The sequence below is a fragment of the Caloenas nicobarica genome, chromosome 21 (assembly GCF_036013445.1).
Source record: "Caloenas nicobarica isolate bCalNic1 chromosome 21, bCalNic1.hap1, whole genome shotgun sequence".
Taxonomy (NCBI): Eukaryota; Metazoa; Chordata; class Aves; order Columbiformes; family Columbidae; genus Caloenas; species Caloenas nicobarica.
Window position 1 is genome coordinate 254786 of NC_088265.1, and position 20478 is coordinate 275263.

At 61.9% G+C, this 20478-nt stretch overlaps 2 protein-coding genes across 8 annotated transcripts; both read right to left on the reverse strand.

Annotated features, from left to right (window-relative positions):
* Positions 1–20: 20 nt before the first annotated feature.
* MICAL1 (microtubule associated monooxygenase, calponin and LIM domain containing 1) lies at positions 21–10461 on the reverse strand. Of its 6 annotated transcripts, XM_065649295.1 has the most exons (26): positions 10395–10419; positions 9405–9525; positions 8589–8802; positions 8235–8504; positions 7302–7509; positions 7083–7199; positions 6831–6929; positions 6597–6752; positions 6279–6379; positions 5732–5989; positions 5227–5342; positions 5018–5144; positions 4680–4752; positions 4295–4445; positions 4035–4222; positions 3814–3923; positions 3682–3732; positions 3511–3588; positions 3010–3178; positions 2263–2922; positions 2087–2154; positions 1818–1916; positions 1601–1694; positions 1417–1516; positions 1257–1330; positions 21–1164 (listed from the first exon to the last, which is right to left on the reverse strand). In XM_065649295.1, the coding sequence occupies exons 4-26, from the start codon at positions 8493–8495 to the stop codon at positions 1034–1036; spliced, it is 3489 nt and encodes a 1162-aa protein (XP_065505367.1). In that variant the 5' UTR covers positions 8496–8504; positions 8589–8802; positions 9405–9525; positions 10395–10419; the 3' UTR covers positions 21–1033. The 6 variants fall into 6 exon arrangements, with proteins under 6 accessions (XP_065505367.1, XP_065505368.1, XP_065505370.1 ...); XM_065649296.1 differs by lacking the exon at positions 9405–9525 and having other exon boundaries at positions 10395–10461; XM_065649298.1 differs by lacking the exons at positions 8589–8802; positions 9405–9525; positions 10395–10419 and having other exon boundaries at positions 2263–2725; positions 2840–2922; positions 8235–8514.
* Positions 10462–11937: 1476 nt separating this feature from the next.
* On the reverse strand, positions 11938–18715 carry LOC135997155 (inositol 1,4,5-triphosphate receptor associated 2-like). Of its 2 annotated transcripts, XM_065649631.1 has the most exons (16): positions 18544–18715; positions 18050–18135; positions 17822–17970; positions 16897–16943; positions 16449–16525; positions 16233–16296; positions 15886–15961; positions 15611–15638; positions 14845–14985; positions 14608–14739; positions 14204–14351; positions 13680–13732; positions 13034–13084; positions 12845–12927; positions 12645–12758; positions 11938–12147 (listed from the first exon to the last, which is right to left on the reverse strand). In XM_065649631.1, the coding sequence occupies exons 2-16, from the start codon at positions 18080–18082 to the stop codon at positions 11988–11990; spliced, it is 1356 nt and encodes a 451-aa protein (XP_065505703.1). In that variant the 5' UTR covers positions 18083–18135; positions 18544–18715; the 3' UTR covers positions 11938–11987. The 2 variants fall into 2 exon arrangements, with proteins under 2 accessions (XP_065505703.1, XP_065505704.1); XM_065649632.1 differs by lacking the exon at positions 18050–18135.
* Positions 18716–20478: the final 1763 nt, after the last annotated feature.

Sequence of the window (20478 nt, forward strand, 5' to 3'; positions counted from 1 at the left end):
CCTTGGTGCTGGGTCAAGGAGGCTTTATTCAAAGGGAAGTGGGGGGTCGCAGCAGGATGGTAGGGCTGGTACAAATGAAGGGCGGAGAGGAGGGTTTGGGGAGGCACTGAAAGGCCCAGGGCTGCACCCAGGACCCCTGTGCCCAATGCAGCTGGGGCCGCCGTAAGCACCGTGAAGCCGTGGAGGCCACCCGCAACAATCGGGGAAGGTCTGTGCAATGGCCAGTGTGGCATTGCCAAGCAAGAGAAACCCTAAAAGGGCAGAGAGGACACGGACACCAGCGTCCCTTGTCCTTGGTGTCACATGGTGCCAGCCCTGGGCACAATCCCCTCTGGGAGCTGCTGAACAAAAAGGCCCTTCCCCAGCCCCGGGTCCTTGCAGGGCAGTTTCTGACCCTGGTTTCCTGCAGCAGCCAGGCACAACATGAATGTGGCACCCAAAAGCAGCGATGGAGAGCGGCAGGATCAGCCCAGTCTGTCTTGCCACTGGCTAGGATGGATGCCCCTGGAAGAGATGGGTGTCCCAGGCTGCGATAATGTCCTGGATTAGGATGGATGTCCTGGGTTAGGATGGATGTCTGCAGCTGGGAAGGATGTCCCAGAGTGGCTTCCAAGAGCTACTCCTGACACTGCCCCTCCACATTTGGTGTCTCCACCGTGACCCGCCTGCGGTAGCTCTGGTCACATCCTTGCTGCTGCGAGCATAAGCCCTTCAGGACACGGCACCGGCCGGGTGGCAATGGAACCCCCTGCAAATCTTGTTTTCAAGCAAGCACAAGGCCGTGGTGATCCAGCCAGGTGCAGGGATGCCCTCGCTGCACCCCAAAGCTGGGGTGTGCCTCGGCATTTCCCCACGTGGGTCCGGACCCTCCACGGCAGGTTTGGCAAGCGGGGACCTGGATTCGCCGCAGCAGCTGCCTGCAGGCAGCTTGGGCAACACCACCTTCAGAAGCAGCTCAGGGTGATGCTCTGTGGGGGGGAACGACCACTTATCCTCCCCAGGGAGGAAGCAACAGGTGTTGAGGCCACAAGGATCAGGCCTGCAGCTCGCTGAGCCGCTTCTCCTCCTGGATGTGGATGAGGACATTGCGCTTGTTCACCACCTCCAGCAGCTGCACCAGGATCTCCTGCTCGGCCGCACAGTCCTCAGGTGTCTTGAGGGATTCTGAGAGAACAGGTGGCTGGGTAGGCCACAGCCCCAGCCCCAGTCCCCCCATCACACAGAGGGACCCCCCCCCAGCATGTGCCAACACTCACCTTCCATGTTCATGTAGCACCGGAGCTTCTGGTCAAGCTGCCACTGCTGCTCCTCCAGCTTCAGCTCCTGCACCCTGTGGGGAGGAAGGGGGTGCTGGGCTCGGGGGCCGGGGTGAGCCAAGCCCCCACACTGCCCACGGAGCATCCCCCCAAGCCTTACACGATCATCAGGTCCGACTCCTCAGACATCAGGCTATTCTTCTTCTGGACCAGGTACAGCAGCTGGTTCATCCACTGTGTCTTCTGGTCAGCTGGGTTGCCTGCGGGGTGGAGGGGAGTGTGTGAGTGGGGTGCAGACCTCCCCAGACATGGGGATCGTGGTGCCTACTCTACCCTGGCCTTACCGTGCTCATCCCGGAGCAACTTCTCCAGCTTGATGCCCTGCTGCTCCAGCTCCCGGAATGTCACCTCGATCTCCTCCAGCCGCCTCTGGATGGCCTGTGAAGAAAGGGCAGTGCTTGCCTGTGGGCCCACACCTCCTGGCACTCGGCCACCAGCAGCAGGATGGAGGGGACGGGGATGGCACCGGGCTGGGAACCCAGCGCTGCCCCACGGGGTTACCTGGGCTTTGCAGAACCTCTTCATCTGTGCTTCCCTGGCCCGGCGGGTCAATGTGCGCTTCCAGGTGGGGTATTTCTCCTCTTCCCCCAGATCCAGGCACTGCAAAGGGACGGTGGCACAGGCAGCGGGTCAGTCCATGCACCAGGCACCTCCTGCCCCGGCAGCCACGGCAGAGCTGGACCCGGTGCCTTGGGGAGAGGAGACACTGGCAAGAGCCCCAGCCACTTCCCCGGCTGGTGGGGCCACTGCTGCTCAAGGAAAGCACTCACTGATTCTGCCATGATGCCAAGCTCTGTGTCTTCCTCCTCCTCTTCCTCATTGTCACTCTCCTCCAAAGCTGCTCCAAGAAAAGGACCATTTTGGGATAGAGCAACACGGGCATGGCAGGGCACCAGCAGGACCTACAGCTCTGCTCAGCCAGAGACTCCAGCTTGCAGCCACCTACCTTCTTCCTCCATGGCCATTTCCTCATCCTCCTCCCAGACACCTTCTCCGCGCCACAGGGCAGGGAGGGCTTCAGGCGCCGCTTGGAGCCGCAGACGAGCTGGCTTCGGCGGCGGCTCGGGCTCCGCTTCGGTGGTGAGGAGGTTCAGTGTGGACAGCTTGAGCTTCTCCAGGGGTGTGAGGATGATCTTCCTCCTGCCCCTGCCCTCCTCACCCTCTTCTGCTGCCCCTCGGGGCTCCGCTCTGGGACCCTCCTCCTCTCTGGCATCCCCCCCGGGCTGTGCCGGCAGCTCCTGCTCCTCTACATCCACAGTGTCCTCAGCATCCTCCTCATCCTCTGCTGCCCCGGGCTCTGCCCCTGGCTGTGGGACTGCTAGTGGGGGCTGGGGGGGGTTGGGTGCCCCCTCCTTGGGGGACACACACGGTCTCCCAGCACTTGAGGGCGGGCAGGCAGCAGCAGCATCCTGGGGCAAAGCCACAGCAGAGGGGTGATGGTGATGCAGTGGGGGCCGTGCCCAAGCACCCCCTTCCACTTTCTGCCTTTCCCCAATCATCTGCGGGGATTTATGGTGACTCACCCCATCACGCAGTGCCAGGGGCTCATCCTGGGGCAGGTCCATACCAGGAGGGTTGGGGTAGTGAAGTGAGCAGTAAAAATTACCTGGGCGGGGGGGCACAAACCTGTGTGATGACCTGCAAGGTGGAGAAGCCTTGCTCCGAGCATCCCCTCTCCCAGAACCTGCCTCACCGTCCTCCTCGTGGAAGGCGTAGTCGCCCAGGCGCAGGGTGGCCCCGCAGCGCTGGCACTGGAAGCAGCCGCGGTGGAAGAAGCGTCCCTCGGCGCTGGTGCGCTCCAGGATGTAGACACGGCGGCCGCAGAAGTAGCAAGCGTCACTGCTGTCCCCGTGGGATGGTGGCTGCAGAGGGACAGGACAAGCTGGGGTGGCACCAGTTGCTGGCACCCACCTTGCCCCAGGGCTTTGCTGGCAGCTTGGAGGGGTCACAGGGTCTCTTCCCCTTTTGCAGAGACGGGTCCGGGTGCTCAGGACGTGGTTGCTGGCACCAGCAAGGGAGCGGCACGTCTCAGGTCCGGAAAACCAGTTGGGTCAGGAAACAGGCAGGGAGGAGCCCGGAGCCTGTGGGCGTTCGCCTGCGCAGCCCTTGGCTCGGCCCCACCAGTCCCCAGTGCCTGCCAAGCACCCACCCGCGCGGAGCTGGACCCCCACCCCAGGGTGACACAAGGACTGACCTGCCCTGGATCTGTCGTGGCTGTTTGTGGTGGCTCGTGGGCACTGTCCAGAGTGTCTCCATCCAGCCCCACATCCAGCTATGAGCAACCCAAAGGGAGGGTCAGCCCCTGCTCTCCCCCAGGGACACTGCACCCCGGCAGAGCACCCCTGAGGTGCCTGGGCAGACCCACCTCCATGTCCCTGCGGCTCCTCTTGGCCTCAGCATCTTTCTGGGCACTATCCTGCAAATACCAAGGGGGTGGCTAGGATGGGGAGGCCATGTGGTTTTGGGGTGTCTTCAGGGTCTGGGTGGGGGCCCCCACCTGGACGCGCTTGTGTGTCAGGTTGCGGTTCTTCTGCAGCTTGCTGAGGAAGAGGATGGCTCCTCGCGTACCCCAAGGAGACAGTGGCTTCTTGCTGACCTCTTCTGCCTCTGCACAGAGGGGACACAGCCACACTGCTGCAACCCACCCTACAAAGGCGGGGGCACCCAGCCAGCCCCGGTGGAGCTTGTGGTAGGATAAACCCCCCCAAAATCTCACACCTGGGGAAGTCTTGAAAGCTTCATAGAACTGGCTGAGGTAGGTGATGAGCCCCAGGCGGCTGGGCTCGGCCATGGTCGCCATCTCAGCACTGGAGAGGACAGGCTGGATGCCCAGCTCCTGCTCTGCTGTGTCCAGCATCATCTGGTGGGTCCGGATGGGATCCTGGGGGTCCACAGAGTCCAAATCCCTGTGAGGAGACACGGGCACAGTCAGGGTGGGCTCCACAGCGGGGGTTCAGAGGGAGGTCCCGGGCACTCACACCAGGTCAGGGCGGAAGCGGTGGACGAGGGCGCAGAGGGCCAAGCCACTGGTCCAGGAGGTGGTGAAGTTGGTCACTGTCACCCCGCGGTATCCGGCTGTGCTGGCCTGGCACCAGCTCAGCAGCTCTTCGTAGGCATCTCCGGAGACTGCTGGGGAGGCAGTACACGTGTCCCCAACCCAAAGAGGCAGGGGACAGCCCCTGCCTGCTCCCCTCTCCTAGCATCAGTGCTTTAGAGAGGAAGGCACCCCACGGGAGTGACACAAGACCCACCCCCAACCCTGCTCGAGAAAAGAAGGATGAGGAGGAGAATCAGGGCAGGAGCTGCTCTGACATGGGCTTCTGGGGGAAATGGGGGGTCCTGGCACTGGGGGGCTGCTCCTACCAGTGCTGAGCCGGTTGTCACTCTTCCTCTTGTGGTCAACCTCCACCATGCCCACGAGGTAGAGGTCCCGGACCTGCCGATGGGGACACACCGGTGGAAGGTCACCACCTGCACAGAACCAGCACAGGGACCTGATCCCGGCAAGGGGGACATGTGGACACCCCCACACCTCCCCAGAGTCGCCCACATCTGCAACGGGCAACGTGTTACATGTCCTGGAGACCAACAGCTTCAGCCTCACACCCTCTGGGGACAAGGGACACCCTTGTCGGTGTCACCCTGAGCAGCATGGAGGCTGAGCTGGACGGCTGCCCCGCAGTAGCACCTGGGCCGGGTACCTGGCTGGCTTTGATGGCTTGCAGGTTGATGTTGGGGTAGCGTGTGGCCGGGTCGATGCTGTACTGGCTGATGTTTTTGTTGGTGTTGTCTGGGGAGGTCTGCGAGAGGCGCTGGTAGATGCTCTCCCTGGGTGCAAGGGACAGGGCTGGACTTGGTGCCACCATCCTTGACTGGCCCAGGACCAGCCCGGTGGGATGGGGACACTCACCTCTCGGCCAGCACCTCCAGTGGGGGGGTCCCGGCTGCCCACCGCCGCACCATCCACGCTGCGTCGAAGGCAGCGAGGAAGCCCCTGGCCACACCGGTGCCCAGCGGCCAGAAGGGCTGTGGAGGGAAAGGCAGAGCCGGGCTGGAGCCGTGTGGCCGGTTGGGGCGGCTGGGAGGAGACGGGGAGCTGCCGGGCTTGGCTGGGGATGAAAGTGGGGAGCAGCGACAGGACGCGCAGAGACAGGACAGGTGTCTTGGCTGCGTCTGGGGAGGAGCTGGGCTGCTCCTCCACCCTGAACCCACCCCAGATGTCCGGTGGGGCTGGGGAAGGGGACAACCCCACCAAAGCACCTGCTACTGGGATCGGGGAGCCTGCCCCGGGGATGGGGAGCACTGGGCAATCAGGGCGAGACACACTCAGGGAGGGCGAACATATTGTGACCAACGCGTCTCACCGGGAGAGGGAAAAGCAAGGCACACAGGGGTTCTGCCAGCTGGACACTCACCTCCACCAAGCAGTCGCCCACCAGCCCCAGGAGCAGCCGGGCCCCGTTGTGTTCCCGCACCAGTGCCGCATTCTCCGAGCGCGTCATGCAGGTGAAGTCGAACATGTCGACGTCCGGCAGGTCCCGGTGGTTGAGGGCAAACTCCAGCTCAGGCAGACGGTAGTTGGTGGAGAAGTTGGCGGCTTCTTTGGCGTAGCTGAGGAGAGCATCTCGGTTCACGTTCTCTGGAGAAAGGAGGCTCTCAATGTCTGCTTTGTCCTGCAGGGATGGAGATCGGGATGGGCTGAAGCTGGCTGGGATGCAGGGGGTGGTGTTTGCCCCCAGCCTGGGTGCAGTCAGGTCTCAGGTGATGCTGTGCTGCTGGGTTTGGGGCTCTGAGCCCCTAAAAGGAGATTTTTCCCTGGCACAGACCACCAGTACAGGCAATGGCTGTGCACCCATTCCAGGTATGCACGGTGAAACCACTGCCCATGATCTGCATCCCACCCTCCAGGGCTTCAGCTGCCCATGGCTGTGGGACCTTGGGGCCAGATCCTGCCCCCCTCACCTGGAGGATGACGCCCTTCTTGATCAGGCTCTGCTTCTTGGCCGTCATGACAAAATAGTGAGTGTCATCCTTGTAGTAAACGATGTTTTCCAGGTCAATGCCTGGTGGTGGGGAAGGGGCTGAGCTGAGCCACAGGCAGAGCCAGGGCCACAGGGAGTCCCTGCACTGGGCTCAGCCACCAAACGTCCCCTGCTACGGGGCATCATGTGGGGACATGCATCCCATCACGCAGGGGACATCCCAGGGCTGTGTCTCCAGTTGCACTGGGGAGGACGGGAACCCCTGGGCACCCCTCACACCGGGGCCTGGACCACTGACCCGTTTTGTTGTAGAGGTTCTGGAAAAACTTCTGGTTGTAGATTCGGGCCACGCCGCTGATCTCGGCCACCTCCACCTCAGCGCGGCTGTGGCGGTTGACGAAGTTGGTGGTGATGCCAATGGCCAACTTCCCCCGTGTTTCTTTGCGCTTGAACCCTGCGGGATGGGAGAGGTGTGAGACCCCATCCAGACCCTCAGAGTGGTCATGGGGGTGCAGGGACCCACTGCTGTCACCTTCAGGGACAAATTTTCCACCACCAGCTGAGATGAGGACATCAAACTCGTAGTTGCTGAGGGGAGAGGAGCCAGGCTGCAGCACAGCCCGCCAGCCGCCTGAGGGGAGAGGGACAGTCACAAACGTGCTGCACCTCATCCCCCCCAAAAAGGCACACCCTGGGTGAGCAGAGGGACTGGGAGCCCAGAGTGGCCACTTGCAGCCCTGTCCTTGTCCCTAGGGATGCCACCCACCCCACAGTGATGCCTTACCCTGTCCACCCGCCTTGCCCACAGGAGGGACGAGGCCCTTGAACTGCACATTGATGTGCACCTCCACCCCCAGCAGCAGGGTCACCTTCAGCAGGATCAACTGGAGCTGCCGGATACCTGGGAGGGGAGAGGAGGCACTTAGGGCTGTACTCCCTGATCCCTGGGCTACGCACAAGGTGGGGACCCCGGGGTTGTGGAGCTTGGGCCCCCCAGACTCACTGATGTGGTCCAGCGTGCCGGTGCAGAAGCGCCCATAGAACTTCTTGGCACCCAGTGCCCGCAGGTCGTGGATGGTGAAGGGCCAGAGGTGCAGGACGTTGTTGCGGGAGAAGGAGTCACGCTTCTCCAGCAGCACCACACGTGCGCCCAGCAGCGCCAGCTCGATGGCTGCCCGCAGCCCGCAGGGACCGGCCCCCACCACCAGGCACTGCCGAGGGGACAGGCCCCGTGAAGGGGACAGGCACCCCCAGGAGCAGGGTTTGGGCAGATCCCCATGGAGCTCAGCACCACCACAAGCAGCATCTCCCCCCTCTTCCCCCGGGCTGCAAGCACTGCTGCTCCCTGCAAAGTGGGGTCCCTGTGGGGTGCCCCCCACCTCCCTGATTGCCTGAACCTTGCCTTCCCGCAGGGCAAAGGCAGCAATTAAAGTGCTCGGCAAGATAACACGCACGCGCAGCCAGGGATGGGGAGGTTTCACCAGCAACAGCCTCGAAACCAGGACTCAGGTTTGATCTCCTGCCAGCCCCTGCACAGGGCTGGAGGGACAATGGGACACCAGCAGTGGGGACAAAAGTCACCAGCCTCAGGACAGGGGGACAGAAATAGTGACCTCAAGCCCCAAGGAAGCATCCTATCCTGGCATGCTCCTGTCCTCCAGAAAGGGCTCACAGGTCCCTCTGCCCCTTTGCAGCCCCCATGGGATGTCCCCAGTGAGGAGAAGCCGGGAAGAGGAAGGAGGCTGCTGGCTGGGTCGCACTGAGGTGGCATCATGCCATGGGGAGGGGAGTGGTACTAATTAACACTCTGTCCCATTAAACCCCATCAATCTCCCATCCTGCATCCTCCTGGGGTGGGGCCCAGGCTGCCCCAAGGGATGCTCTCACCCCTGGGGACAAGGAGGGACCCAAACCCCATGCCCCATGCCCTCGGTACCTTGGTGCTGGCGCAGGCTGTGCCCTGGTCATAGTCTTTGTGTCCGGCTTTCTTATCCAGTTTGCTCCACAGGGCTTTGGCACTCCAGGAGTTGAGGGCAGCCCTGAGGCTGCGGTAGAGCTGCAGCCCACTGCCCTGCAGCCCCAGCTGCCGGCACAGCTCCTCGAAGCAGCCCAACACCTCCCGGCACTCCCTGGCACGCAGGAACCTCTCGAACACGGCGTGGGCCGGGTTGCCCGGCTCGTCAGCTGGCACGCTCATCCCGCTTCACTGGGCAGCCAGGTGAGGGACAGCAGAGATGAGTGTGGGGGCACTCTCCTGGACCCCCGTCCTCGAACCCATCTGATATCAGACCTGGTGCCTCAGTGTGAGGTTTCCCAGCCACGGGTGTTGTTGGGTGACGATGCTACTGAAATCGGGGCCTTTTCCGGCAGCGGCTGGTGGAGCCTCCCTGGGCGCTGCACCCAGTGAGCCACCGTGTCACCCTGCTCGGTGACGTCAGGGGAGGGGACGGGGAGGGCTGCGGTGGCAGCAAGCGGCTTCCTCCACACGCATGTACCTGTAGCAACTGAGAGCAAAGCAAAGTGCTTTGGAGCAAAGACATCACTTCCTTCTGGGGGAGCAACAAGGAGGTAGGTCCTGGCTGCAGGGACAAACTGCAGCTGCCCCAAAAACCAGCAAGAGCCAGCCCTGGGACAGGAGGGAGCAGGACTGGACCCATCCCACCAGCTTGTTTTTTGCAACGGGACTGGGGTGGCTTTTTCCCCCACCTCTGCCTCTGCCACCCGTGCAGCAGGGCGGAAGCAGATTAGCACAGAGGAAGCACCGTTGGGGAAACCAAAAAAGCCAAACCAGTATACAAATGGCTATGTCACACCAAGGAACCTGTGAGAGGAGGGGTGCAGCACATTCCCCATGGGCAGCCCAAAACCTCCTTTCCCCTGGCACCTCCTTGGGGACCAGCATTGCTTGCATCTACTCCAGCACCATCCCGTGCTACCTTCCGTCTTGCCAGCCCGAGCACAACGCACAAAACTTCGGCCTTTCCAGCTGTTATTGCCAAGCCCCAGGGTTGGAAAGGCTCCCCCAGCCCGGCAGAGCCGCCGGCAGAGCTGCGGCACTGCCAAGGAGGAACGGGTGGAAAAGCTCAGGAACCCAGACTGCTCCTACCTTTGAACCATTGCTCTTTGCCCTCTCGCAGCTCAGTGTTACCAGTGGGCACGCAGCGACACCCCGAAGGGAGCAGCAGGATGCCAGAGGGGAATGGACACCCAGTCCAGGCCAAGCTGTCCTTGAAAGGGCAGGAGAAAGGAGGCATTTAAGCCTGGGCTTAAATTTCAGTTGGAAAGCCCGAATTCTAGCTGAGTTTCAAGTTTGGTCTCACTCCAGCAGCTTCTGACACCAGCATGGCACTTCACAAGGCCAGCTGGAGCCACGGTGGATGCAAAGCACTTCTGCGGGTCACCTTCCCTCCCAGCATCACAGCCAGGAATCCCCGGCAGTTTAACCTCCTCCTTCCTGGGCAGACATAAGCACAAAGCATCCAGCCGGAGCAGGCACCCACCAGTCCCTAAGGTGTGCGACTGGGCAGGGAGATTGTCTTGGCTGACCCCGTGGAAAGCTGCTGTGATTTGGCTGAGTTTTAATCCCCAGAGGGAGGGAAAAAAACCCCTATCAGCTCTTCTAGTTTAAGCTGTGGATAGGGGTGCACGGGCACACCCCGGGTGAGCCCCCCTTTAGCGAGCCCAGTGGCGGAGCCCAAGGGCTGGAGGGGAAAAGCAGCGACAGGGCGGGGACGGACCCTGCTGCCCCCCGGAGAGGATCTGGGGAGGGGCAGCCGGCGACAAAGTGCTGCCACTGCGACCGAACATCCCCGCTCGGTATCCCGGGGACACGCGGGACACGGGCACGGCGGGGCTGAGCGCGTCCCCACCATCAGCACCCCAAAAACACCCCTGGGTTTTGGCACCCTCCCCACCCCCAGCTGGCGCAGCAGGGCGGGGCCGGGGCGATGCTCGCCGCGGGCGGAGGGACGGGCCGGCGGGATGCTGCCCCCTCCCTGCCCGCATCCGAGCGGAAGGACACAGGGCTGGGGGGCAACGGCGCCTCGAACCCCCCCGCTGCCCAGCGATGCTCTGCCCATCTCCACCCTCCACTCACCTCCAGAGCCTCTCGGAGGGGGAAACTGAGGCACAGCCCGGGAGCGGGGCGGGGCTTCGGGCTGCGAGCAGCCGGGCGAGGGCGAGCAGGAAACGGGCTCCGGCTCGGCGAGCAGCTGCGGCCGGTCCGTCCTTCCCTCCCTCCCCCCCCTCCCCTCCCCCCGGCCGGGGACCCAGGCGTCCGGGCTGCTGGAGGGCGGTGCTGGGAGCGGGCGGGGCGGGGGGCCGGGGCCCCCGGCTTTGTACTGCTGCGAATGTTGCTGCAATTTGGGCTTTTGCTCGCCCCACCCGCCAGTAGCAGCTCTGCCCTCCCCGCGCCGGGGGTTTGGAGCAGGGGATGCACAGTGGAACCCCGGCTGGGTTTCTCTGAATTTGGGGTGAGAAAGTGGTCTTTTTGCAAAGCAAACTAAAAGATTCAGGTGATGAAACAAAACCACTTCTCTTTCTGCCTCGGCTTTGGCCACCGCACCGTACTTCCCCCCACAGCCAGAAATAGAAGCCAGGAGGGAGCTGCGGGTGGGGGCACCCACTCAGCACCTGCCCAGCCCCCGACCCGTGTCCCAAACCACCGCAGCCCTCGTGGAAACCTGGAATGATGTTTGCACCTGAGTCCCCTGTTTGGGAAGGGCCCCACTGGGATGAAAGTACATTGGGACAAGAGGATGGAGCCAACAGGGTCACCGAAGATCACTCCTGGCTGCGTGCCTTTTTGGGTTTTTCTGGTGGCAGAGTCCTCAGGGTGCTGCTGGCCACTTGCCATGTGCCAGGGAGGGTGTCGCAGCAAAGGGACTCACACGCCAGTGACGCACAGGGACAACCTGCCACGAGGCTGGGGACGGTGACTCAGGGCAGGGGTTATGTCAGCTGCACATGAGTCACCCGTTGAGGTGCCAGCAGCCACGACAAGTGGGACCCCCATCCCTCCTTCCCATGGACCCCACGGGCCTCTTCCGAGGGTCCCAGCACAGAACGCTCCACCACGGCCCACTCCGCATCGCAGCCAGGGTGTTTCAAGCCCCCCAGCCCCTGCAAAGCTGCTGGGTGCAGCGGAGCTCACCCGCGTTTCAGGGCTGTGAGAGGCTGGGGCAAACGCGGAAACGGGACATCTGCATCAAGCCAGGCAACTTTCCCAGGCACTGGAGTGGTTGGAAACAGCTCCCTCTGTTTCTGAGCTCTCTGTCGTGCCATGGGAAAGGCTGAATGGTGACCCGCTCCTTCCAACCCCAGCCGCGTCCCTCAGGCAGCAGCAGGGAATAGGGATGCGTGGGGTGGAGGGTGCCTGGCCGGCACAGGGGGACACAGCTCTAACACAAAGCCACCAGCTTCGCCCCCAGCACAGGGGACACATGGTGGCAGCCCTGCACCCCTTGGTGCTCTGAGAACAGGCGAACTCACAGCACCAATGAAGGCTGCTGCTGTTCTGTGAGCCCTTCCCACCTGTAAGGGTGGCTCCAAACAAACCTGAGATTCTAGCAGAGGATATTCCTCCCTGCTCCAGCATTAAAATTCCCCCATTTTTCCTCCATTTTTATTATTCTAGAGTTTTGGTATTTTACGGCGTGGAGAAGCAGCAGTCCCTCCCTCCCTGTTCCAGCTAGGCCTTGGGAGATGCTGCAGGCTGCAGCCGCTGCAGCTCCAGGATGCGGACGAGGAGCAGGAAGGCGATGCTCAGGAGAAGCAGCCAGAAGAAAACCCAGTAGTGTTGTGGGAGGAAGAGCCACGGCCGCCACAGCTCCATGGGGGACCCTTTGGACCTGGGGAGAAGGCGACCGGGGACACTCAGCCATCCAGGGGGGAAAGCAAATCCCACTCCCACCCCAGCTGGGGATGAGAAGGGTGTTTAACTCGACTCCAAACCTCACTGGCCTTTTTGCAAACCCAAATAAAGCAAGACCAGGGAGGGCACAGGTGACCTGCAATGCACGGGGAAAACTGAGGTAAAGCAGGGTCGAACTGGACCCACAAGGATCAGAGTCCAACTCCCATCCCCGCACAGGACAACCCCAAAATTCACACCATTCACACACTTCTTAAACTGTCAGGCTCACAGCCATGACACCTCCCTGGGGAGCCTGTTCCAGTGCTCCAGCACCCTCTGGGTGAAAAACCTTTTCCTCATGTCCAACCAGCCAAACACCACCCAGCCTTCCATCACCAACCCCAAGCCCGGTTCCCATGTGCTGGCCACTGTGGGACCCCAGGGAGCCCAGCAGTGGGGGGTGGTTCTAGGCACACACAGAGCGCTGCTCACATCAGCCCAAGCTGCTCCAGCTCCTTGTCCCCTGCACTCGATCCTCTGCCGTCTGCCTCGGCCACTGGCTCCCCAGTCATGGCACCGCTCTGGCCCTGCAGCTCCAGCTCGCCACTGGGGAGGGACAGAACAGGGTCTGTGCTGACCCCATGGCCAGCAGCAGCCAGTGTCGTGGCCTCCCCACCACCCGGAGCCATTACCTCTGGGCGCTGGGCTGGCACTGGGCCCCCTCCCTCGCCAGGTCTCCGGCTGGGGCTGCTCGGCTGTCCGGGCTGGCACCTGGCTGGGCACCGAAGGTGGGAGCATCAGGGGGGACCCAGACCCCCAGGAGCACTGGGGACACGTGTCTGACAGTGGGGCACGGCTCTTGTCTGTCCCTCTGTCCTTACCAAGAGCTGCTTGGGGATGACGGCGATGCTGACTCTGCGGCGGGCAGACCCCTGCAATGAAGGGGCTGGGGGTGAGCACTGTGCCAGCTGCCTCCCCGTCCCCTTCCCTCTTCATTGCCCCCCCTGGCACAGGCAAGGGACACCGAGGAAAATGGACACTGCCAGCCTCGCATGGCCCTGGCACTAGAGGGGAAGCCGGAGAGATAATGAGATGAGGGAAAGTCAAAGCCAAGAGGTTTGTGCCTGTCTTTACTGCTTCAAGCCATGCTGGGGGGGCTGCCTAACCCCTCCTCGAGTGCTCCCCTACCTCTCAAGCTGTAGGGGAATCAGTGCCGAATTCAAGCTGGTGCTATAGAACAGCCAAGCCTGCAGCTCTTGCGCTATGACCCTGCAACGCAGAGGGACCTGCCTGAGATCTCCTGGACCAGCAGCCCCCAGCCCCAGGCACCCTGTCTCCCCGCAGCCCCCGAGGCTGCCCCTATGTTTTGCCTCACCCCAGCGTTTCTAGCAGACCTTGTCTGCAGTAAGCAGCCGGCAGGGGTGGCATTGCCCAGGGACTAGCGGGTGCATGGGGACTGCCAGACAAGGAGAGTGGCAGGGCATGGCAAGGTGGTGGCTCTAGGGTGACTGAACTGGGACCAGTTACCTGCTGGAAAGTTCGCATCAGGGGGTGAGGCCTCAGCCGTGGCTCCACGTCGTCTGGGAGCAAAGAGAAGCAGCTTACATCACCCTCAAAAATTAAGATGAGGCTGATGCACAGCTGGTTGCAAACCTCCCTCCCATCAAAAGTTGTCCTGGCCACATGCTCTGTGCTTGGCACAAGTCACAGAGGTGCCCCGGCCGGGGGGACCTTGTTCGTGTGCACGGCGATGGCATGTGTGGGGTTTGGGATCCAGGGACAGATTGTCCTCTGTGTGCCCCACGTTCCCAGCTGGGCCATGGGACGATGGCTCTACAGCCAGCAGCACCTGCTCCCACAGCGGCTGCTGTTACACCAGCCCCTCGCATTTGTCATCGGGTCCCAGCTGTCACCCGCCCCGGTCACCAGCTCACACAACCGGTCAACTCTGTTGCGCAGGGTCACACTGACCTCCCAGGGGGGTCTGGGACCAAATCCCACCGGGTCACCCCGTGCAACCCCCGCATGCCCAGCGGCAGAGCCCACCTCACCCTGGGTCTCCGCCAGCTGCCGGTTGCGAGAGTTCTGCTGGATCAGACGCTTCATCTCCTCCAGCTCTGCATGCTCCCGCATGTGGTGCCGCTTCAGGTTCTCCACGTGCTGGACCATCACCTCTGCTGCCCGGCTCATCCGGGCCTCCTGCGGCCAGGCGGGACGGGGGATCAGACCCGCGTCTGCTGTCCCCAGGGACTCAGGTCCCTACCAGTCCCTCACTGTGCATCCCAAGGTGTCTCCACCCAGGGTGGCAGACACAGCCCCTTCCTGCTCCCCAAGACACGCAAACATGAGGTCAGCACCACGAGGAGGAGTGATGAACCCCAGCGAGCCCAGGGACAGGTCCTCCAGCCCTCCCTCCGTCCCGGCCCTGGCACAGAGCCCCGGGTGACGCTCAGACCTGATGTACAGCCCCCAGTTTCTCTGCAGCACTGGTTGCCCGTTCGACAGCAGCTGCCAGCACAGCCAGGCTGCACTGCAGCTGCTCCAGTGTCTCCTTGCAGCCCGCGTCGGTGCAGGACGGGCCCAGTCTCTGCGGACAAGAGGATGGAGCTGCTGCAGACAGGACTTTGAGCCGTCCAAACCCCTGCTGGACATCCCCAGCAGATGCCAGCACCCTGCCCTGGTGCCCACCTACCTCCAGGGCAGCCCGGCACTGCCCCAGCTCCTCCTGTATGTTTTCCTCCGCTGCATCCCGTGCCCGTTTCTCCACCTGCACCCGTTGCCGCAGGGTGAACGCATCACAGCGAAAAGCCAGGGCAAGGTGGGCAAAGGCTGCCTGTGGAGTGGGACACACGGTGAAGGGGAGGCCACCAGGACCCTGTGCTGCTGTCTCTAAGGCACCGACCCTCACAGCATGGCATCAACCAGAGCTGCGCTAAGGATAATTAGCACTTGCCTTGCCCCAGCACCCATTAGGTTGCTGCATGCTAGGGACAGTCCCTGTGAGGTGCCAGCCTGACCGGTACACATCCCCTGGGCAGCCAATAACACATGGAAATACCAGGCCCTCCTGGCAAGAGCATGCAACAGGCAGTTGCCAGCCCTTGCTGGAGGTCCCAGTCGACAACAACGGAGCCTGACTCAGCCCTGGCACTCACAGGAAGATTATTTTTTATTAGCATGGCTTTCACCACCTCCCTGGCTAAGGGTGCTCTCAGCTGCAGAGCACTTTGTGGGACTGCCAGGCACACAGAGGATGGGTTCATCTTGCCATGGAAATGCAGCTGCCTCTGAATGCCAACAGCATCGCCAGGAAGGGGACTTGCAAAGCAGCTGCCAGGGGACTGCAGTGCCTGGAGAGCAGCCAGGAACAAGGCACAGCCCCAAGGCTGTGAGCCAGCAAGTCATCCATCCCTCTGTCCCCCCTTTCCCAGCCCACCCATGGCCCCAGCAGCGCTCACCTCTATGTCCTGCTCTGTCAAAGCCACCCTGCAAAAAGAAGTGCTGTCAGAGATGGAGGCACCATGGGGACTGCATGCTGAAAATACCCTTGGTCTGGTCCCGTGAGTGCCAGGGCTGCCAGGCATCACCAGAAGTGGGGACTCAAGTGTCCCTTGCCCAAAGAGCAGCTCTTGTGCCATGGAAAAGGAGGCGAGTCCGATCCCCAGACCATGCAGTGCCTTGGGAACTCCCTGTCCTGCAGCCCCAGAGAAACACAAGCACTTGCTGGTCTTACCTGTGCAAGCCCAGTCTCTCCAGCACCGAGAGCTCACTGGGAAAAGTCAGCAGTGGCTCCTCCGGTGTTTCTGCACCTGCAGGGAGGCAGTAACACCATGGGAGAAACAACACATGACAGCTTTTGCTTGACCTTTCCTCCTCCCTCTGTCCTCCTGTCCCAGCAAGTGTGCATGGTGCGGGACCGTCCTGGTTCTTCCCCCAACATCAGCAGGGCTTTGGGTCCCCCCAGGGCCAGTCCTCCCCTCCCCACTAAGGGAGACAAACCCCACCAGGCCACGCTGTTGCCGTGCTCATCCCCAGCTACTTGACACCTTCCCCAGGGGAACTCAGCTGGGACTCACCCACCTTCCTCAGTGCCGTCACTGTCCCTGGGGTGCACAGCCAGCTCCTGCCCGCCTGTGCCTGGCACCTGGGGGCACAAGGGCACTGTCGGAGCAAACCCCTCCCTGCTGCTGGACACATCTCAAAACGAGCAGCTGCGAGTGGCTGGGGGTCCAGCTAAGCCCCAGGGGCTGGGGATGGGAGGGGTCCACCAAACTGTTGCCCTCCTCTCCCTCTCACCTCACTGACATGCTCCATGCTCTGCTTGCTCCCGGCCAAAACCCCATCTGGCTGCACCTGGGGACTGCTCATTCTCCCTGGGGACAGAACGGGTGGTGGCAGCTAGGCAGCAGCATCCCCTCCCCAGCCTGACACCACTTCAGAGGAGACCCCCGGAAACAGCACCAGCATTGCTGCAGGCTCCCAGGGGCACCGGCTGGCTGGTGCACCCCGAGATACCCCTGCGGGGTTCAGGGAGCTGCAGCTGGGCTGCGCCAGGGCAGGGGAGGAGGGTGAGGGCTCCGGTGCAGCCTGGAGGCAGATCAGGGGTCCTGGGGCTGGAAGGGGTGTGGGGCTGCAGGCGGGTGCTGCCCGGGGACACCGTCCTGCTGGGCCTGTGAGAGGCTGCTCAGGGAGGGAGGGTGCCAAACCCACCCCTTTCTCCCACTCCACCCCAGGCTGCCCTTACCTTCATCTGGAGCCATAGGGAGTTCAGCCAGCTGTGCCTCCTGCTCCCTGCAGAGAGAACCTGGGTGAACCCCAGAGAAATTCCGGCAGAAGGGGCAGCATCCCCCACGTGCCTTCCCCCAGCCACCCCTCGCTGGACGCTGCTCCGGACCTGCGTCCTTCCCAAGCATGCTCTGCAGCCCGCTCCGTCCCTGTCCTGCTGTCCCTGGCACCGGAGCAGCAGCCGCTGCAGAGCCACCACTGAGGGGCCCGTTGAAGCTGCTTCCAGCCAGCAATGAGTCACCAGCCCACGGCCGTCCTTCTCCTCAGTACTTTTTTTTTTTTTTTTTTTTTTTCTTCTCTGGCTGCCAAGCAGACCTCACTGTGAGCTGGCCTCTTCACAGGCACCAGCAAACCTGGCTGCCCGCAGAGCCCGGGCGCCATCTCACATTGCTGCCATAGGTATGGCAGGCCTTGACACATGCTTTTGCTCCCTAAAAGTGTGCTGGGATAGCCTTGCCACCCCAAAATCCTGTCCTGGGTGCAAGGAAGTCTGACAGCTCTGTAGCATCCCTGCTCGCTGGGGCTGGTGGAGCACGCCAGGGATGGCAGATCACCTGTACGTGGAGGTACAGGGGCTTCCGTGCAAACAGCCCTCTGCAGTCTTGTGCTGGAGCTCAGCACCCAGCTGGGAAAGAGTTTGAACCCCCAAACTTTGCTCCTGGCTCTGGAAAGGGCTACAACACAGCCTTTCTCTCTCCTCCCTGCAAGTCTGACGGTTGCACTCAGGAGCAGCGGCCAGAGGAGAAGGGGCTGCTCTGCCAAAATGATGCTCAGTGCCTAAGAGCGGGGTGATGCTCCAGCCAGCCTCCTGCCTGGCTCCGCCACCCCCACCCCATCCTTGCTAGTACCCTGAAAGCCACAGGGCAAGCCTTGTGTGCACATACCTCCGCGGCGAGCTGCTGGGTCGGCAGTTCGATCTCTGCCGCTGCCGGCGGCCCTGGGCGAGTCCCTGCGCCTCCTCGGCCTCTTCTCCCAGTGAGACCCCTGCGAGCGGCTTCATCTGCAAAGCATGGAGGCTCCAGGACCAGCACACCTATCACGAAAGACACATATTAGCTGTGCGCAGATGGGAGAACGCCTCTAAATGTTATATTTTTAAAGTGTTTTCTCACCCAGCAGGAGCTCCAAGCTCCTCTGCTCAGCATGGAGGCATTCGTGGGAAAAGAGGTGGGGAGGCCCGCTAAGGTTCAGGAGGATGCTGCTGGGATTCAGGCGGGCACGGGGTGAATGAGGAATTTGCTACAAGCCTCATATGTGCACAGTGCTGAGGGTGGATGTTCCCACCCGCCTGCCCCCGACGCCTCTTCCCAGGGGCTCAGGAGCCAGCAGGGATCAGCCCAACTCCTCACACCAGTGAGCACCGGAGCTCTCCCTGGTCGGGCTGGTCGCTGCTGCACAGTGCTCGCTCCATACCAGCCAGGGCAGACCCTGCTCATCTGCTGCAGCTCAGCCTCGCAGGCACTCGCTCCCTGTCTGTGTTTTGTGGATGGAAATATGGAGACACGCAACTCATTTGCCCGGCGTGGCATAAATAACCCCCTGGGAAGCCAGACCGAGCACTTCCCCGCATCTCGGCGACTTTACCAAACGCTCCCCTGGTCATTACCTGCCTGAACTCGTCTCAAGAAGCCGAAGGCAGACGCTGGGGCCACCCAGCTTGGAGCCGGCACTCAGCGCTGTGGGTCCCCGGCAGACCCGGGGCTCGGGGCACTCGGTGCAGCCTGCAGACAGCGGGTCGGGGGTGCCGGGGCCCCACACGGCACAAGCTGCTGGCGGCAGAGTCTCCCCAGAGCAGAGAGCGATCACATCTGCGGCAGCGGGAGCTGCCAGGGGAGAGCTGGACGCCAGAAGGCCTTTAAAGGACATGTGCGAGAGCGGCCAGGAGCTCCCTGTGCGGCTGGGGGGGCGAGCGGTCCGCAGGTGGCCGGGACACCTCTGCTCTCGACGCGGGGCCGGATCCTGCGTCCGTTCTCTGCGTGGTGCTCAGGACCTCCACGGAGATGGGGGATCCCCCCGTGCCTTCATGGGGCACAGCACCAGGCTAAACTGGGTGGCTGATGAGGAGCCCCCTGTAGCATCATGTCTGACGATGCAGGAAAGCTGCGCTGCCCAGGACCCCCCATCACTCCTGCCCCTCTGGGCAGCCCCACTTTCCCCCCCACTCATCACCCTCACTGGCCCTTCCCCTGCCCGACCCCTTTGCTCAAATCCATCGCATCCTCCAAAGCCGCTTTCTTCCCCTGATGAGCTTACTCGAGTCAGACTCGATGCTCAGCGCTACAGAGGACCAGGCTGGCAGCTGCTCTTGGCCCCCGTGCCTGGGTACCCTGACGTACCACGAGGAATGAGGCGGGTCCTTGGGGTCTGCAAATCTCATAATCCCCCAGAGATCAGCCAGCAAACGGCATCTCCAGCCCCGGGAGCCCACGTGCAGCTTCGAAGCGGGAGCTGAGCTGCGCTGTGCCACAGGGGATGAGGATCCCGACATGGCCACCAGTAACAGTCCCCACCAGCTCAGGGTTTCGAACTTCCTCAGAGCTTCAGGGATGGGTTTTCCCCCTCGGGACAAACCCCTGCTGCTCACACCGGACTGAAAAGCAGAGCTGCTGAGAAATCACCAGTCATCTCAGGGGGAAGGATAAGTTGCTGTCTTCCCTGTAACACACATACCTAGCAACACAAGCTTTGGTGTGCATGATTAGCACCAACTAATGACAATTAGCACATCTTAAGTTCACACCACCAGCACCAGGAAGATACTAGACCTGCTGAAAGCCAGACTGGCACTGTCACCCTCTGCCTTACATTCTTATATATCCTCTGCCTTTGCTTAAAATATAGTACTTTTCTGCTCAAAACCTCCTCCATTCCCCACCCCACCCCCCCCGTGCTAAGGGGTGCAATAAGAGGCAATGCCCCTCTGCAAATCAGCTCATTCAAACAGCCTCTAAAAGCACCCAGGGATTTTAATGTATTCTTTTTTTAACCTGGGAGCATTGTGATTACAATCTAGGTATTACAGGGCCTCAGACAAGTAAAAAGCAGCCCAACTCCCCATGCACAGACCTGTTTGTCGGGGATGAATGTGCTGGGAGATCCCTGGTCCAGGGAGGCAAGCGGCAGCTGCGGGGGCTCTGCCTTCACCCTCGCGCCTCCTTCCCGCGAGGTCCCGCCAGGGCTCCTGGAGCAGAGCTGAACTTGCAGCTCGGATTGCAGGGACCATGGTCATCTGGATTATCCACTTATTGGAGGAAAGCTGCTCAGACCGACACTGGCTGCTACTGCTGATGTGGCAAATGTGATTTATTAGGTCCGTGCAGGGGGCCCAACCATAAAGCAACACCCCAGCCCTCCAGCAAATTCATCTTCATGTGGCCCTGATCTCTCCAGCTGACAGGGACCTGGCAGCCACCAGACTACCCAGGGGAAAACACAATTCTCTTATTACGAATAAAAGGTTGTCGGCAGAAAAACCCCACCAAAACAAACAAAAAAACCCCCAAACAGGTGAGAAAGAGGGGTTTTGCTTCTTTTGGTTCAG

Bases quoted from the DNA above. Each gene is read 5' to 3' on its own strand.
- MICAL1 (XM_065649296.1), bottom strand. From the start codon at position 8,495: ATGAGCGTGCCAGCTGACGAGCCGGGCAACCCGGCCCACGCCGTGTTC. The intron at 6,930-7,082 runs GTAAGGCATCAC...CTCTCCCCTCAG, and splicing joins GGGCAAGGCGGGTGGACAGG to GCGGCTGGCGGGCTGTGCTG. The intron at 4,223-4,294 runs GTGAGTGCCCGG...GTCTCCTCACAG, and splicing joins CGCTTCCGCCCTGACCTGGT to GGATTTGGACTCTGTGGACC.
- LOC135997155 (XM_065649631.1), bottom strand. From the start codon at position 18,082: ATGCTGAGCAGAGGAGCTTGGAGCTCCTGCTGG. The intron at 14,986-15,610 runs GTGAGCGCTGCT...CCCACTCCACAG, and splicing joins TGACAGAGCAGGACATAGAG to GCAGCCTTTGCCCACCTTGC. The intron at 12,928-13,033 runs GTAAGGACAGAG...TTCGGTGCCCAG, and splicing joins TCATCCCCAAGCAGCTCTTG to CCAGGTGCCAGCCCGGACAG.